General features: G+C 41.4%; 1 protein-coding gene and 1 non-coding gene across 6 annotated transcripts in view; both read right to left on the reverse strand.

The window, feature by feature from the left end:
• The window catches only part of pcnt (pericentrin), a 34226-nt gene extending 19890 nt beyond the window's left edge, over positions 1-14336 (reverse strand). For 3 of the 5 annotated variants that reach the window (XM_031747216.2, XM_031747218.2, XM_031747215.2), the window contains exons 1-26: positions 14147-14336; positions 12569-12598; positions 10210-10386; positions 9615-9755; positions 8181-8330; positions 7194-8080; positions 6761-7093; positions 6027-6429; positions 5390-5806; positions 5084-5302; positions 4890-4985; positions 4656-4799; positions 4229-4484; positions 4046-4125; positions 3630-3903; positions 3373-3473; positions 2893-3004; positions 2611-2737; positions 2341-2460; positions 2173-2245; positions 1960-2064; positions 1714-1825; positions 1424-1464; positions 1208-1336; positions 805-1048; positions 523-661 (exon numbers count right to left, since the gene is read on the reverse strand). In XM_031747216.2, coding sequence (XP_031603076.1) covers positions 523-661; positions 805-1048; positions 1208-1336; positions 1424-1464; positions 1714-1825; positions 1960-2064; positions 2173-2245; positions 2341-2460; positions 2611-2737; positions 2893-3004; positions 3373-3473; positions 3630-3903; positions 4046-4125; positions 4229-4484; positions 4656-4799; positions 4890-4985; positions 5084-5302; positions 5390-5806; positions 6027-6429; positions 6761-7093; positions 7194-8080; positions 8181-8330; positions 9615-9755; positions 10210-10386; positions 12569-12598; positions 14147-14194 — 4958 coding nt within the window. In that variant the 5' untranslated portion in view covers positions 14195-14336. The remainder of the gene's footprint in view (positions 1-522; positions 662-804; positions 1049-1207; positions 1337-1423; positions 1465-1713; positions 1826-1959; positions 2065-2172; positions 2246-2340; positions 2461-2610; positions 2738-2892; positions 3005-3372; positions 3474-3629; positions 3904-4045; positions 4126-4228; positions 4485-4655; positions 4800-4889; positions 4986-5083; positions 5303-5389; positions 5807-6026; positions 6430-6760; positions 7094-7193; positions 8081-8180; positions 8331-9614; positions 9756-10209; positions 10387-12568; positions 12599-14146) is intronic. The other 2 variants (XM_031747221.2, XM_031747217.2) reach the window with 1 other exon arrangement.
• A 3426-nt stretch (positions 14337-17762) lies between these two features.
• Positions 17763-17835, reverse strand: trnak-uuu. Its single transcript has one exon. It is a non-coding gene; the product is annotated as a tRNA-Lys (tRNA).
• Positions 17836-18045: the final 210 nt, after the last annotated feature.

An 18045-nucleotide genomic window follows, 5' to 3' on the forward strand; every position in this document is an offset into this window, starting at 1 on the left:
AACAAGAAAACTCTTCCTGCTCAAGGTGAAAACAAACTTGTTGCATCACTTGAAGCAGAAACACCCTTGAGTGCAGCAAGGCTCGGAAGGAGATATTAGCAGCTGGTGATGTGTGGCCCGGAGATAAATAAATCAGTCCACCATGCACCACTGGAGCACTCCCTGGTTGTACTGTGCAAATGGTTAATTCAAATTACTGGTGCAGTTACAAAAAGCAGGGCCTTAGGCAGCTTATTAAAAGCTCAACCCGGGTAGAAAACATTTTTCAGTTTATTACGTGACAATTTTGAGCAGCTCCTGAAGAACCTGAGCTTTATATTTTTCTTTTATCACCAAAAATAATTAAAATATTAAAAATTTTCTTGAAATATAGCTTCAAACCATTGTAAAGGGTATTTCTCAATTATTATAATCATTATTAATTAAGAAAAAATTCATATACAATATATATATGATCACCCGTTTAAGTTAATAGACCCTGGATTATACAATTTCAGCTTCAATCAACACTCTTGAGCTCACCTCTCTCTGGCCTGGCACAGCTGCATCTCAACCTGCTCATGAAGCAGCTCTTTGAATTCTACAGACAAGCAGTCCTTGGTCTTTTGCAGCTCTGCGTCATGGGCCTTCACTTTCTGTTTCAACAACAGAACCTGTTGGCCTAGAAGGCAGACATTAAAAACTGATGGAGAACCAAAGGGTAGATTCTGTATACAGTTTCCAAAACATGAGATCTGGCCAGAAGATCCAATTCACCAACATTTTTATATAAATAAAAATTACACAAGTCCTGGAGATTCTTACTCTCATCATTTTCCAGTGCATCCTGAAGAGACTTCAATTTCTCCTTCTCCTCGTGAAGTGCTTTTTCAAGCCATGCCTGCTCCTTTGCCATCTCATCATGGTGTGACCTCAGGACAGAGATCTCAGATTCATACTTCTCTTGCAGCGCTTCTTTCAGTTTGTTCATATTCTCCTGTGCTTGACTCCTCTCTAGTTCAAGAGACTTCTCAAGACGGGCAAGTTGCTCAGCAAACTCTTGTTTCATCTGCAGTATTTTGAAGGAACATATTAAATAGCTGTTACTAAACCGAAGCTTGTCACTGTATTATGAAATCAGTATTTTCATGCAACTACACCACATGCTGCACAGTTTTCTGTTTTTACTGTGTACGATAGTTTCTAGTTTGAAGGATTACAGAAATACCTGCATATTCTGGATCTCAGCATCATGCTGCTCGGTGAGAGCAGCCACTCTGTTCTCCAGAGTGTAGATGATGGTCGTTGCTGTTTGCAGCTCCTCAGTGTGAGACCATATCCTGTGTTCCACTTCAGCCTAATTATAACAATAGAAACATTCAGATTTTGGGACAAACAATGTAATCTCAAATTTGTTATCTATATTATTAAGCCTTCTTCTCACCTCAACCTGCATTGCTGCCTCCAAATGGACTCTGGTGAGGTCTAGAACAAAGATATTCAAGTTCATTCATTTTTACTCACTCACTCACTCACACACACACACACACACACACACACACACACACACACACACACACACACACACACACACACACACACACACACACACACACACACACACACACACACACACACACACACACACACACACACACACACACACACACACACACACACACACACACACACACACACACACACACACACACACTCAATAAGTATGTGAAGGACCTTGCAGATGTCTGTCAGAAAGTTTGGCTCTGAGTTGCTCAAGGTCCAGAGCGTGACGAGTTTTCATCTCCTGCAGCTCTTCATAGTAATGATCAGTGAGGTCTGCGCGCACCTGAAGTTAAAATATAAGTTAAAATATACAGCAAGTTAACCAAAAATTAAAAACACTGGGAGTGACACCAAGCAGTCACATATTAGTATGATATCACTTTAATAAAAGGCTGAACATATAAGTTGATGTCTGACCTTCTGCACCTCTTCCTCGAAGGAAAGAGTCAAAGAAGATTGCAGATTAGAAAGGTCCATCGTGTGTTTCGCCTCAAGCTGAAGTGTCAAGCTGTCAAGCATTTCCTGGATGAGGCACAGGAAAAAAAGCAGCCTCTCAATCAGTTACACTTAATATGTATCGACTTAAAATGTAACTGACAGCAGCGCCCATTAAACATCTGCATCTCTTACCCTCTGTTTCTCCAGCTGAATAGTATCAGACAAAACATCTTTATCCCCTTGAGCTTGACACTGAGACAGAGGACTGAAGCAGAGACCAAAGACTTGAATATTCACAAAAACATTTGTGCAAAACTGCAGAGCATAAATCTTATTTTATATCCAGATAAAGTGAAATACCCATCATCAGTAATTTTAAGCAGAGAGTCCTCCAAGGCACCTTCTACCAGCTTCAGCTGCAGCAGAGCAATTTCCTCTTTGTAACTCTCCTCTGTTGCATGCAACCGCTTCTCAAAATACCTAAAAGCAGGATGAGGGTAAAACATGATAAAGTAGAGAAATTAAGCTCAATTTAAAGAAACCCATAATTCAGATGTCTGTTTACACTAAATGTTAATATTCAGGAATAAATGCATCAAGAATGTGTGTTTTCAGGTGCTTCTATGGTACCTCCTCAGGCTTTCTAGCTCAGCCTCATTTTGCTCTTTAATTTCTCGTTTCTGTTCATTAAACTCCATCTTTAGGCGTTCGATGTCATCAACCCGAGATGAGCGAGCAAGCAGCTGCTCCTTAAGCTCTGTAAAACAATAAAGCAGACAGCTGTCATTCAGTCACCAAGAACAGGCAATGCTAATAATATATCATGTTTGTTAGAATGTAAAGAAATCCAGTGTATGAAAAAAAAATAAATTTAAAAAAATCCAAGCTTTAGCCTGGTAGGCTTATTCATACCACCCAACTCCTGACGACTAGCCCTCATGCTCTCCAGCTGAATCCACAGCTGACTGATTTCCTGATCCGAGCTCTGTTTGAGCAAGGTCTTCTCCTCCTGTAGCTGTGAAACCTGGGTGGCAAAGTTTGGAAAAATGTTTTTATGAAAAAAAAAATGACCCAACAGGTTTTTAAGATGTCAATATGTTTCAGTAAGTAATTACTATATTAATAAGTTAGTGTTTAAAAGTCCTGGATACTGAAAAAAAAAAAAAAAAAAAAAAAAAAAAAAAAAAAACACCAACCTTTACAAAACTGAAAAAAGATTATCCTTTTTACTGTGACTTAAGACTTAGAAAGCTGCAGATAAAATGCATATTTAGGGTTGTAGTAGACCAGTAGTTCAAACTGCAGGGCAAGCCCCTTTGGTGCTTGGATACATTTTTACCAGACTTTGAGGAACTGACCTGGGACATGCCAGAAACATGGCAGTAAACTAACCTCTTGCTGCAGTTGCTGCTCTTTCTCCTGTAGGTGGAGGGCTTGCTGCTCTTTCTCCTGCAGCAGTGCCTTATTAGAAGAAATTACCTCCTCCAGGGAACCTTTTACAACAACAACCAGAACAGAGTCAGCTTCACTCATCATTACTATGCATATATTAATGTAATACACAAATTCAAATCATGGATTTAGAGGACTGTGCAGTCCTTATGAAGGTGTATACTGTTGAGGAATATGGGGACAGTAGAAGGACTCACAGACAGCAGCATCTCTCTCAGCCAAGGCTCGTTTCAGCTCCTCTAGTTTCTGTGTCTGTTCTTTACTGGAGGTTTGGAGCTCCTCTATCCTGGCTTGTGTCTCCTGTACCTCTGACTGTTTCTGGGACGCAGCTTCCTGCGCTTCAGTGAGGGAGGCCTGGGTGCTGGTGAGTTCAGCCTGGGTGGCACTGAGGCTGTTCTGGATCTCCAAAAGGGACGTTTGAAAGTTTGCCTGCATGGCTTCAGCATCTTTCTCCCACTGTGCTCTTAGATCCTGAAACAAAATAAAACCAAAATGTAGTGAAATATAATAATACACACAATGACAAGACAGTGCATGTTTTTAAAAGCCACGGCAATTTTTTGAATTATTGAATAAAATGCAGCTTTTGTATAAAAATATAATGAAATTTTACCTGTATTTCTTTGGCCTGCTTTTCATCCATTGAGGCCCTTTCCTGAGCAACACGAGTCTCCCACTGCTCCTTCAACTCTTCTGAACACACAAGAAACAATTCTTTAGAAACTGGCTGACTCAAACAAAGACAGCTAAAGAATGAAGATCATTGAGCAGCTGAGATGATCTTGTTTGTAATCACCCATGTCTTGATGGTGCAGCTCAAGCAGCCTCTCCTGCTGCTCCTGGTTCTTCCTCTTGATCTGGTCCACTTCTGACTGATGGCGAGCCTGCAGGAGTGCAATTTCTTGGTCAAATTTCTCCTGCATAGAGGCCTGGACCTTGATCAGGGCAGACGTCTGCTCCTGTTCCACGTTTTCTTGAGAGCGCTCAAGATGAGACTTGTGGACTGTGGTCAGGCTCAGACGCAAGGCTTCAAGCTCAATGGCCTTTTGAGCCTAGAGGAATAAAAGCATAATGAAATGATGAATCCAAATCTGTCTTTATGAGGACAATAATATATTACTGACATTGGAATATTTAAAAAAAAAAAAAAAAAAAAAAAAAAAAAAAAGAAGAGGCTGACTGAATGAATAATGTTTCAGCTTGTGCGTCTGCATATAATATACCTGAACCTGCTGCAGTTCAGCCTGGTGAGCGGCCTCCATGCTCTCTCTCAGCTCCAAAGAAACCTCTGTCTTCAGCTGACTGACAACCTCATTGTGTTTGGCACTGAGCTCTGAGATCATCCGCTTGTGCTCACGTTCAGTTACCTGTCACGAAAGAACAGCCAGAAAAAGCTAAAATGGCGCTCTTGGTGAACGGAGTCCTCACTGCAGTGAAGGAGTGAATTGCTCTGATACCTGTTTGATTAGACTGATCTGTTGCTTCTGTTCTTCCTCCATACTGGCCCGCTGCTTCAGCAGCTCTGTCTCCAGGCGAGTATTCAAGTCAGAAATCTAAAGAGTCATGCAGATTATATTTATTATTGCTTGCTACTAAAATTAACATTTAATCTGACTCTATTACAAATCGTACAGCAGTTGATGAATCCCACCTCCTGCTGATGTTTCTCCATCAGATCTTTTATCTCCTGCTGATGAGATGCCTTCAGCTTTTCTGTAGCCTCCTCCACAGCCTGTGCCTGCTTCTCCAGGAGAGCCTTCACCTCGTCTACTTTCTCCTTCATTTGCTCCTCCAACAGATGTCTTACATCAAAAATCTCTTTGTCCTTCTCCAGCCTCTCCTCCTCCCATTTTTCCTTCACTTCAGCCAACTGAATATAATTTTATAGGTTAAATCACTGCACATTAGTATTTCAAACTGGCTTGCATTTAAAGTATGGCATTACGTAATCTCTCACCTCGACATCCTTTGCTTTTAGCAGCTTCTCAAACTGCTCGAGCTCCTCCTCTAGCACTTGTTCCATTTTTTTGATTTGTTCATCCATCTCTTCTTCTCTTCTGCTGTGCTCATCCCTCTCCTTCACAGCCTGAGCCCGATCCTCCTCCGAACAAGTCAGTTTCTCTCTCAGACAGGAGATCTGAGACTCTAGCTCATCCTTCTCTTTTTCAGCACAGTGCAGACTATCGAGGCTCTGCTGCAGCTCCTTCTCCAGCCTCTCCACCTCCGTTTGAACACTTAAAATCTGCACACGTGTCGTTTCAAGCTCCTTTAAAACTGTATCAAGCTCTGTAGTCCTTTGACTCCTTTGACTCGATGCAGTTTTGTGCTCAGTTTTTGTCTCCTCGAGTTGTGACGTGAGATGCTCATAGTTGGCCTTGAGAAAAGGAAGCCAGGGAAATGGTTTTTAATTTATACAATAATTTTCTTATCAAGTCAAAACCTCCAATTTGATGTCTTAGTACAAATATGACTACAGCACCAGCTCCACCATTCCAACTTTGTTAAAAAAAAAAAAAAAATCTAATTGCTCAGAAACCTATTATTATCATATTTGAATGCATTGTAATTATTGCACACTTGTGGTACTGGCATACCTGTAATGTTTGCAGCTGGTTGTCATCTCTGAATTCTGTGCTCTCCAAATCTGCAGTCTGCTTTATCTCCTGCAGAGATGATACGAGCAGCTCCTGCTGTTTTTGATGAGACTGGAGTGCAGTTTCCTCCTCATTTAGTTCCCCTACCAGTTTTTCATCCTCATCTGATGGAAAGGTACCAGATACGAGGAGGGAAGTTTCAGCAGAGATTTCAGTTTCCTTTACCGTCAACATTACTACATTCTCCTGCTCCCATTCCTCTGATAAGGCACAGAGTTTGCTCCTAAGGCTGTCTTGTTCATGGACTTTCAAGTTCATCTCCTCCTCAAATTGTCTCCTCATTTCCTTTTCGTCTTCGAGCTCCTGGAGAGCTTCCCTAAGCTCTTCTGTGACTTGAGCCCACCTAAAAAGACAGATAATAATAAAAAAAAGTGTATATCAATCTACAGTAAGAAATAAATGTAACCACAGTAAACCAGCTTACATTCAAATGTTTATTGTAAACTAGTGATTTATTTCTTAGAAATGCCTTTTTCCAATGTGGATATTTAACAATATTCACCTTGAGATAAATATTTATTATTAATCAAAATTAATAGAGTTATGTAATTTACTTTAGAAGTAAATATTACTGTATTAACACAATAGCAACATCAATGTTAGGTATAGAGCACAGAGTTGTTTTTAAAAGGACTTCGAATTAGTCATTTGATAAATGGCATGAACTTCATTACCTGCTCCTTGCCTCCTCAAGCTCTTCTGCACTCTTGATTACTTCCTCCTTAAGCACATTTAGATCTCTCTCCTTAAGGGCCAGCTCCTCACGGAGCTCCTCACACTGCTGACTCAGCAGTTCTTTTTCCAAGTTTGTGTCCTCAGACTGCTGCTCGGACACGTTACTCATTTCCATCCTGCCCGAAGCGGAGTTGTGAAGCCACTGAGGGTTGGACTCGTCAGCCGAAGAGTCCTGTGGGCTAGAGGTGTTTTGGCGGTCGTCGTGTTCTTCATTCAGACGTTTGGAAATTGATAATAGTTCTTCTCCAAACACATCACTATTTAGCTCAAAACTGAGAAGACACAATGACAAAGGGGATTAATAAATAAATTCTAAGATAATTGACGATATCTACAGCTGGTAGATGGTGCAACAATAATAGCTGCTCTCACCTGCGGTCTGCAGATATGTCCAGCTGACTGCACTGGTCAAGGTTCTCAGTTATCGCTGAAGACTGCAAGTATGCAAGGGGAGCTGAAGACAAGTAGCGCTCCATCAGAATATTTCCAGACATTGATTCATTCATACTGCCCTGGTCAGCTCCACTTTCCAGATTAGCCTCATCAATACTGACAGTCTCACCAGAGCTAACGCCGGCTTTTACCTGGTTCTGCCAATTCTTAGACGCTTTGAGTCCCATCACCTCCTCCTCTTTAAATTTTAGTTCTTTCTCCCTCTCTTCCAAAAGCTGCCTGACTTGCTCAACCTCCACCGTGTGCTCCTCTTTGAGCCTTTTCATCTCCTCCTCAAGACTCTGAAAACAAAGGGCAGAGCTAGCAAGCTTCTCACTATATCTCTTCCCTGCATCTTCCTCCTCCTGAAGCCTTCTCCTGAGTTCCTGCAGTTCTATGTTGAGGACCTCTTTCTCCTCTTTGTATTGTTGCATCTCAAGGCACTGACTTTGAAGTTGGCTTAACTGGATATGAAGGTTTTGCAATTCTGCCTCCCTTTCTTTTCGCTCTTCTTCTCTTTCTTGCTTCTCGTTCTCCAGCAAAGAAAGCACGTGCTTGTTTTTCTCCATCTCCTCTGCTAATTCGCTACATATTCGCTGGCTGTTCTTCCTTTCTTCCTCCAGCTCAGCTCTCAGCTTGCACAGAACAGTTTCTACATCAGTTTCGCCTTCAGCATCAGACTGCGAGCCAGAACTTCCCGAGCCCTCTGATGGCGCTTCCTTATGACTGATGTTTGGCTCTTGGGAGGACGGTCCATGGTAAGGTTGCTGAATATTAAGGGCTTCAGTTCCTGACAGATTTTTGATACGTAGAAACTCCACACTGGTCTGTGTGACAGACGAGAAGACATTCAAGCAGCAGTTGTTGTGCATGAGCAACGAAGCACAAATAACAACCACAGCCACATTCGGTTTGATTGGCACTTACCTGCTGGAGCTGCCTCTGCAGTGCCTGAAGCTGTCCAGCGAGAGACTGTGCCTCCACCTGTACCTGGTCTCTGCTGGCCAGTGCCTCCTGCAGGTTGGAGCTGAGTTTGGCAATTATTTCATTACGCTTCTCCACAGCCTGCTGTAGCAGCTGCAAGCAGGAAAAAAGTGTCAGTTTTACGAGCAATCAAACACTCATAACTTCACACACTTCCATCAGCTTTTGCAGAACATATTGTCAAATGTCCGGCATGAATTCCTACTTCCAAATTAATTTTTCTATTTTTTCCCCCTCTGTGGCTGGCCAGAAAACATACTAAACAATTCAAAACAAACAATTTATATGCAAATTACAACAACAAATGAAGCCCACAATCTGGTTGAAGAATCAAACCATTAACTTACAGTACCTTGTATACAGAGAAAACACCCCCAGTTTAAGATTTAAATACACAGTGAACACGTGAAACACTACGTGCCAAAGACACTAACCAGATTCCTCTGCATACAAAGCTTCACATTAGACCAACGGTGCTGCTTTTTCAGTCCAGAGCACCAAGCAGCCATGCAGAAGAGGAGACTTGGTACGATCCCCCATGGGAGGGTGATGACACAGAAATCCAAACAAACAGTCCTCCTCACATGCATAGCAATACCATAACAAGACTTTCATTGTCTTAGTGAGCAAACAAAGCATCAGGACAAATTAAACACATCCAATTACAAAGTACACAATGGAACTGATTTAGATAACTGCTCAGTTCTGAGGTTACTGTGTGTCAATACAGAACTTAAAAATGTGAGCCCAAGTAGATTACAGTACCCAGTCTTGTTTCTCCATTTCTACTTATGCTTAAACCAGTCGAGTTTAACATGATAATGAACTCAATCAAACCGCTTACTGCAGGATTACTGAATTATGCCATACAAGACAAAAGACATGCAAATATCCTGACATGCTCCTTGGATCTGCACCAATAGATGCAAACCTCGCCACTTAGCATCCAACTTGGAAACTGCTTCAAGAAGCTAACTTGCGCCAAATATGGAGACAAAGCCCTTTATGTAATTAATCCAATCAGCACCAGGACATGGGGGGGAAAATGTTTGCAGAAGTATGAGTCAATTCTGATAAACTTAAAAAACTAATTTTATAAAATACATTTAAAAAAAGGCCGTTCACACCACTTGTTCAACTTCTACAGCTCAATCCAGAGTACAGATTTGGTCAACGTCTCTGGCTCATCTCACGAGAACAAATGTAAATCCTCTGTCCTCTTTAACAATAATGACCTATGTTTCTTGATTTTATTCTTCTAAACATAACCAACCACCACCATGGAAGAACCCATCTATGGTATTCTTCAGTTTTCCCCCAGACACACTTTAAAAGTTTGACATCCTACATCAGTGTCCAGATACTGGCTTTGTATACCTTGAGCTGCTCTTTGCCAGTAAGTGCAGCTAACTCCTCTTCTCTCAAGTCATCCACAGGGGACGGGCTATGCTTGGGGGTGAGCGGCTGATCCTTCGCTTCGTTCTGCCGAACCTCTGGTTTCTCTGACATTTGAGGCTCCTAAAGGATTAAAAAGTATTAGAATTAAAGTCTAATCTTACCAGAGTCCACAAAAGAAATGTCAGGAAAAACCGCATGTGCTGCAAATTTGCACATTTAATGTCATTAGTGAACTCTGCCTTAGTACGGGAAAAAAAAAAAAAAAAGAAAAAAAAAAAAGGCAGTTAATCCTGGCCAGGTTGCCATGACAACATGGCCTACAGGCAATGTGATGGTTAGTGACCCATTTCTGTAATATATGTTTACAGACAGGGGGCATAGACCACTTGTTGAAGCATACAGTGAATAAACAAAATTAGACAAACACTGGGGGGGGGGGGAAGAGAGACTGAGTATGAATTGAGACATGACCGTCATCAAAATAACAATCATCAAAATAACCAACAGTTTTAATTAAAACTAATAATCTTATGTGTCTACTATTGATGAGCTCTCTAGGCAATCAGCAGCATACCTCATGGTTGGTGTTGTTGTTATGCTCTGTGGCGCTGGCTGATGGAAGAGCTGGTTCTACGTGGCGATCTTCCGTCGAGCGGTCATTCTGCGAGTCAATCTGGCCCTTCCTCTTCTGCGTCTTTTTCGCCGCCCCCGCCCCGTCGCTTTTCGCCCGCTTCTGTCTGAAACTAGCAAGCTGCGCAAGAAGGACAGCGAGAGGTAGATGGACACGTACGTCAGCACCAAAGAGCACCACCACACTATCAGCATGGTGAACCTCAGGGGTTGAAGGAGAAATGAGGTCAGAGTCCAGATTTATCTCCTCAAGGTAGGGAAACGTACACAAAATGAATCAAAACTTGACAAAAGTCATCATGTGAAGTTAGTGATAGTCCACAGTGTAGAAAGGAAAACCCCTCGTCTTGATGAGTCAGTTGCGCAGCAAAAAAAGCCCAAAAGTAGTCCCAAAACTCAAATCCAAAATAGACTACACCATAGCCTGACAAGGTATCCAAGTTCAAAATGAGGTGAGGCAGCTAAATATTCTCAAATCTCCAGAGAACAGGCCGATGAGAAGTGCAGATTTTACATTGACACACAGTGGACAACCTCTCAGCAGACCAGAAACAGAGCAAGGTTTAAAAAAAGGACACGCAACTGTCACTTTGTATTTCTCAGCTTGTCAAAACCTGAAAATCAGAGATGGAGCTTTTTTCCCCCCTTTTTTTGAAAGGGTCTCTTAAAGTCCTTTCTGTAGCTATAAAAGGAAAAAAAATATCAAGACTCTAAACCTGACAATAAAAAAACTGCATAATTACATTAAAACTACAATATTTATCTTGAATTCAAGAGGAAACAATTTGATAGAAATTCACCTCGGTCAGTTTGACTGCAACACACCCTCTCCTCTTTTCACTGCCTCTCTCTCTCCCATGGCCCGTCTCTCTTCCTAAGCAGCTTAAATCAGATTACGGCAGTTCACATTGTGACAGAGACCCTCATAGAGCTTTCCATCAATATCTGACAGCAATTATTGACTTCCTTTCTTGCTGCCTGTCAGACCTGTCCATTCTTCCTCATCGGGCAAGTTGCTCTACTGTCCAGATATAGATCTTGCAGTCTGCAGGCAACAGCGCAGTCAGCCCAACCTTTCATCCAAAAACTCGCTGCCAACAGCCAACATCCGAAGCAGAGGGATTCACAAACTCTGGGTAGAGGATGGCATGTGTCTCGACTAAAGAAAGAGGGTGGAGACTGGGACATGCATTCACATAGAGAGGAGGAGACAGAACTCTATGTGTGGCAAGCAGCACTGGAGTGTGCATGCTCAATTCAATTTGAGACTACATGGCCCTGGGAGACCTACTTGTTGCTTTATGTGATGACTCACAAGCGTGATGCATAACAATATCAAGTGTGCATGTGCATAAAACCTTGTTCTGATCACGTTCCTTGACTACACTGCCACATTGTAGGTTCTGCTTTATAAGCAGCCTGAAATGCATCAATCACTGTACAACCTCAGTGTCTGACTCTTGAAAGCAGCCTTTTATCAAGTTAACCACACTTAAATGTTTTCCTACCTTAAATTGTTAGCTTTCTTTCCTTACTTGCTTAAAACCGCACCCATTCTCCATCCATCACCCTATTCACTGCCTCCGCTTGCCACAAAAAAAAAAGAAAAAGAAAAAAAAAGCCCACATCACATCTCAAAGACAGCAGGATGAGCTGTGTTTAGCCCAAGGCCACTTCCGCCCTACTGAGACTGACTAACAAGCTGGCTGAAGCTCACTCTAGTCAAATTAGATGTAATTGGACTGCTGAAAGCTGCTACGGTGTTCTCAACAATGTCATCATGAAGCCAGGGTCAGGGCGCACTGCTGTCTCCAACAATGGGTCAATTTGCTGTCCACGTTGGTGATGGTGTCAAATTTGTGCAACGCTTTTAATGCCAGAGAGAAATCAGAGCTTACCGATGCCACAAACATAGTAAAGGCAAAAGACAGCACTGCATTACCATAGCAACACCATTCATGTGAGACACACGCGCAACATCCTCCACCTCACCCAATCTCATGGGTGCACTGCACCACCTGATGGCCTGTAACTAACATGACAGCATACGCAAGGTGCATGGCTATTTTAGGCATTCAGATCATGACTGCAGGCAGATTTCCTTTCAGATGCTGTTTGTTTGAAGAGCATTATACATTAAAAGGTGACAGCGATTACCTCACGGTGCAGAAAAATAAGAAAGCTGTGATTGATCACTCAACAGAAACAAAACAAAACAAAAAGAAAAGACAAATCAAAGAAGAAACAGCCACAAGCCCAAAAGTCATTGATTTGCTCCTTCATCTACCACTTTCTATACTTACATTCTGACTCCGAGGCATGGTGGAAGATTTCTATAAGGAATATAAATGTTGTAGTTGAGTAATTTTTTGTTATTATTATTATTTTTTTCCCCCAAAATGAGTTCCATCACAAATTATAGATGGATTACATCATATACCACATCCAGTGTAAATGGCTATCCTAAAAAGGTGACTTAGTTTTATACATTGTTTCTAGACCACATGGCTTGTTGTCAATGTGGGACAAGCCATTTTTGGCTACTAGCCCATTAATAATATGGCTTCCCATTAAGGTGAAATCAGCTGCTTGCCATTTTTACTTGTAAACACCAGAGTAGCCATTTTCAAAACTGATGAGGGCTGGAAAAAAAAATTGCTACTTTGGGGCTTGCTATAACTAAATGAAGCATGCATACTGCTCTCTCAGAAAATCCTGGAGAAGAATGTCAGACCATCAGTTTGTGGTCTGAAGGTCTGACTCACTAGTTCTCACCAGCACAATGACCTGAAACACACCAGCAAGTTCACTTCTGAATGGCTCAAACAAAACAAAGTAAAGGTTTTAGAGGGACCTAGTCAAAGTCCAGGCTTATGCCCCATTAAGATGCTTTGGCATGGGATTAAACAGGCTGTTCATGCTGCAAAACATCTGAATTCACACAATTCCACAAAGAAAAGTGGCACAATATTTCTCCATAGTGAGGTGAAGCACTCATTTCCAGTTATCGCAGATTGCAGTTCATTCTGCCAAGGTTGGAGCAACCAGTTATTAAATGAAATCATTTAAAAACTGCATTTTTGTATTTTGTATTCACTGGGTGGTGGCGGGGGTCTTTGGCTAACATTAAAATGAGTTTGATCTGACATGTATGACAAGTATACAAAAAGAATGAAAAAAATTGCCTCCTTCCTGATTTCTGAGCACTATGTCACTTAGATACAAGTAAATAGTACTTGTTTAGAGAGCTTAGTGGGGGATAGGCTCACATAAAGATTTCCCACAATTTTGAAACACAGATGACTGACTTGGTGAATAGTTTACTTTGGAATTGAGGCTCTGTTAAAACCACTGCACAAGTAAACCCTTTCAGTGAGTAAACATATGATGTTGATCCACGTTGTTTAGAGCTGTAATGGCCTGTGAATAATGTGCAACCTGCATTCTCAATAGCAAAATAAATCAAGCATGCCCCAAAAATCTCCCACCGAATGCATCTTCACTGCACACGAGTTAAAGGCAAACTTAACACATATGTCTAAATAAAAATGAAAGTTATTTGCTATGGTCAATGGAACAATCACGTATGTGTTTACTGCTGAACTATCAAGTAACTTATGTGAAAACTGCCTTTATTTACCAGCTGACTAAACTGCTTCATAAATGATGTTACTCTTCGCTTCTCATATGCTACGCCCAACCGCGGGAAATACATGGTGAGAGCCTGCAATTTAACACCCAAAGGTAATTCAAGCCACAACAAATGTGCAGTCATTTTGGTGGTGGGTGTAGTTAGCAATGGATAAACGCAGAGCTATGACAAAAGAGTTTGCTAAGTGCTAGCATTCAATATTAGCATGCGTTACATATTAGCAACAAACCTTAGCTCTCCCAGCTTCTACCTTCCTCCGACGTTCATCTTCATCCATGACTCGATCGAAATAAACGCGTTAAAGATTTAGGACATACGTCCTAATTTAACTTAAAATAACGCTAAACCTTCCTTCAAAGTACAAGTTAACCCTTAAACAAATCTTTACATGCAACTGTCAACAGACAACATTCAGTATGGCCGCCAAGTCAACGTAGCTCCGCCCTTATCGAGTTTCCCTTGCCTAACTGCCCAATCAATTAGTTACTTTCCTCACCTTCAGCCAATGAAATTCGTGTTGTTTAAAAATAAGTTAAAAGCACCGCCTACTTTATATATCAGTCAAAACTAGCACTCAACTAACCAATCAGATTTCTGCTTCAAGCCGCCTAGACTGGATTGACGTCTCTTGTAGCCAACCACAATTAGCTCATACAAATCATACTCCTGTCACAGCTGGATGAGGAGTTTGTCATTTAGGGGGCGTTCACAGTGAAGTACGCAGGTTAAAAATATTAATACCGTTCACATTATATTTATTTAAAACACAAAGCAACGATCTACAGTTTATATTAATTAAAGATTAGTGCCTAATGTACTCAAACAGTGCGTTTCCGTTTATTAGGAATCAATGATTGTGCCACGTTAGAAAGGTTTTGACTATACCCAAATGAGGTGAGCATCAGCAGCAGCCAGCACTAAAGCACTAAATCCATCCAACAGAGCCCAGTAATAATTCAGAACCCAGCTTTAGGCTTTTGTATGTGACAAATCAAAAGAATAGGACACATTTAATGTTTGAAGGTTTTCTTCACTGTCCCACCCTTTGTTTTTTTTGGCAGCAGAGGAACCAGACCAAGCAGGTAATGCAAGTCATAGTTAAGTCCAGTAGTAATAAACAGGTGTGTCCCATGGCAGCTACTCTGTGGCTTTAGTTTGTCTGAAAAAAGTCTGAGTTACTCCAAATGCCAAGACATGAAGTAAAATTTAGCTAAGTCAAGTCAAACTTTATTTCTATAGTACATTCAGAACAACCTCAGCTGACGAGAGCACTGTACAAGTCAAACAAAATAGACTTAAAATATAAACTCTACATAAAAGTCACAAAATCAAGCTGTAAGCCTGTGTGGTTAGTACTTCATAAAAAAGATATTGGAACAACTTGAATTTGGATTTGGATGGAAGTATTTCTCCATGCATTCTGATGAAAGTAGGACTTGCCTCTTGTATTTCAACCTTTTATTTTTATTCCGTATAAAGTCCAACAGAGAACCCATAGCTTTTAATGATCAGAAACATGGCACGAGTCGCATTTCATCAGTGCTCCTCACCATCCACCCACAGTACCCACCGATCTCCATCAACCAGCCACTGGTCTGCCCTTCCTGCCTTCTCTACCACTACCTGCCCCAACTCAGCCTCCTCATGTACTCCAGCAGACTATGAGATACAGATCTCATAACACCCCAGTGCCCCTCTGTTTCTATTTGGTCTGTTAAGTGTATTTAATATTCTTCTCCTCCTCCTGTTACCTGACCCAACCTGACCGACACTGTGTACAAGATTGCATGGATTAGATTTAAAATGTTCTGGTAAAATCCCCAAGTAAAATGATCTTTTGACCTCCCTGCATTAGCCCAAATCCCATATCCCATTTACACCAAAATAAAATGAAAATGTGCAGTTTGATTTAATCTAGTATTATACATGGTTATTTGAGTTTTAAGACATGGAAACAGTATATATTTTTAAAATAAATTATTTATCCATGTGCTTCTTACAGTATTTGTTTTTTGCATCAATATCCTTTGCGAGATTTCTTAATTTGTACAATTATTGATTATATATGAGAAAAAGGACAAACCACACGATACTTTTTCACTTTGTGCAACTATCGCAGCACCCTGTGCCACGACAACTGCAGATTCCTTGGATTCTTCTCCTTCAGCCCTGCCCTGCAAAACAGTCATCACAGAGGGTGCGTAACAGCCGTGCTTATGTCATGTATAGCTACAGTATATGTTTGGTACTGTTTGACATGGTGGAGCTGATGTTGACAGAAAAAGCCCAGATTGATCAGACCATGATGCATGAGATCATGCTCCAAGCCATACCTCCCATGTCCCTGTCACCACCTGGTGGGCTCAGTCACTGGGCTTTTCACAATACACTTCTCAAGCATGTAAACAGACACAAACACCTCGACACATAGAGACAAAGTGAAAAAATGGCTACACTGTTTACCAAATTACTATATTTTGTCTCATCAAAGTCATAAATCATTACTTCCAGGCAAGTTACCATGGATATCATGTTTGTAAGACCTGATCTCAAAACAAAGAGTGTTGCTGTGCATCAACATCAACATCACTGCAGTCTTGCCCCTAGATCACCACAACTGCCTCCAATCAGCAACCATAGATGCTCATCAGCCACCAGGGGTGACGTTTCTCCCTGCTCCACATGTAGAGACACCAACCTTCATCTTCCTTTGATAGACCCATCAATCCTCTCTGTGGTCTTCCTCTTTTCTCATCTCAGCCTTGCCTCTCTCTCTAACTTTGTCTTCAAGCTGCTCAACCTGAGCTGTCCCTCTGATATACTCATTTCTGATCTTGTCCATTGTGGTTACTCCCGCTTAAAATCTTAACATCTTCAACTCTCCCACCAGCTTGTCCTGTCTTTTTGTCAGTGCCACCATCTCCATCACAGCAGCTCCTCAGTTCATGTCCTGCGCCATCTTCACGTACTTCTCTGCCACTCTTGACTTCCTCATGCAGTGCCATAGTTCCTCTCTTGGCACCCTATCATATCTTGTATTCTTTAGATCCACAAAGACCTAGTGCAGTCCCTTCTGACCTTCTCTGCACCTTCTCCATCATTACTCTCTAAGCAAACGTCACATCTGCAGTGCTCCTTCCAAAGCCTGAGTGTTGCTTGCCTGTTCGTCATCTCTCTTCTTAACCTAGCTTTAACAACTCATACATGTAAATTTGTGGTAAGGCTCATCAATGAAAAAGTACTTCTTCCAAGTTTTCAACACATTCTCTTCACTCATTCATACCAATTTTATCTTTATAATTAATCACCCTAACCTGCTGCACATCCCTTCCAGCCAATTAATACAAGTTATTTTCTCCTTTCTTAGTCTCCATGCTCATATAAAACTTCCAACACGCCTTTTTTTTTTTCCTTTGCCACCTCTCTCTTTGTTTTATACCTAGCCTCCCAGTACATCCGGCTACTTTCCCTTCTCCCTGACCATTCCATTTTTTCTTTGTTCTTCCTTTGCATACTTCCTCATTCCACATAGTCTCCTTGTCTTATTTCCTCTGTTCACCATTGGATCTAAATGACTGATCTTAAGTAGACTTCTTTGAGAGAATAGATTTGCTTCACTTAGGAAAACTATCTTAAACAAAACTAATAAACGGAGAAAAAACTGAGGCAACTTAGAAAAAACTGCTCAAAGCAGCTTGTAAGAACTATATGACTGAAGGTTTAAAACATACAGCTTTAAAATGGGTATGTGTGCTGCAGCACTGAATATCGTTCATGTGTTCATTTTTGTCGAAGAGCAGAAATTAAACTGTTCGTCATTCTTCGTTCGAAGGGAAAAAGATTGACGCCCGAACAGGGACTTGAACCCTGGACCCTCAGATTAAAAGTCTGATGCTCTACCGACTGAGCTATCCGGGCTCTGACGACAAGGCGCACAGGACACGATAAGAATGACAACCAGACTGAACGCCGCCAATTTATTTCACAAGTCTCAGAAACTTTTCTTTCAGCTTCCGTAATGTCAAGGCGAAACGGCCGTTATGTTAGCAGCGAACTACGCTAGCAAGCTAAACTTAAACTAGCGCTGCAGACAGCCTTTTGTAACTTCATGTAGCCTAGAGCGACGTT

This window comes from Oreochromis aureus, linkage group 19 (genome assembly GCF_013358895.1).
Source record: "Oreochromis aureus strain Israel breed Guangdong linkage group 19, ZZ_aureus, whole genome shotgun sequence".
NCBI classification, from domain to species: domain Eukaryota; kingdom Metazoa; phylum Chordata; class Actinopteri; order Cichliformes; family Cichlidae; genus Oreochromis; species Oreochromis aureus.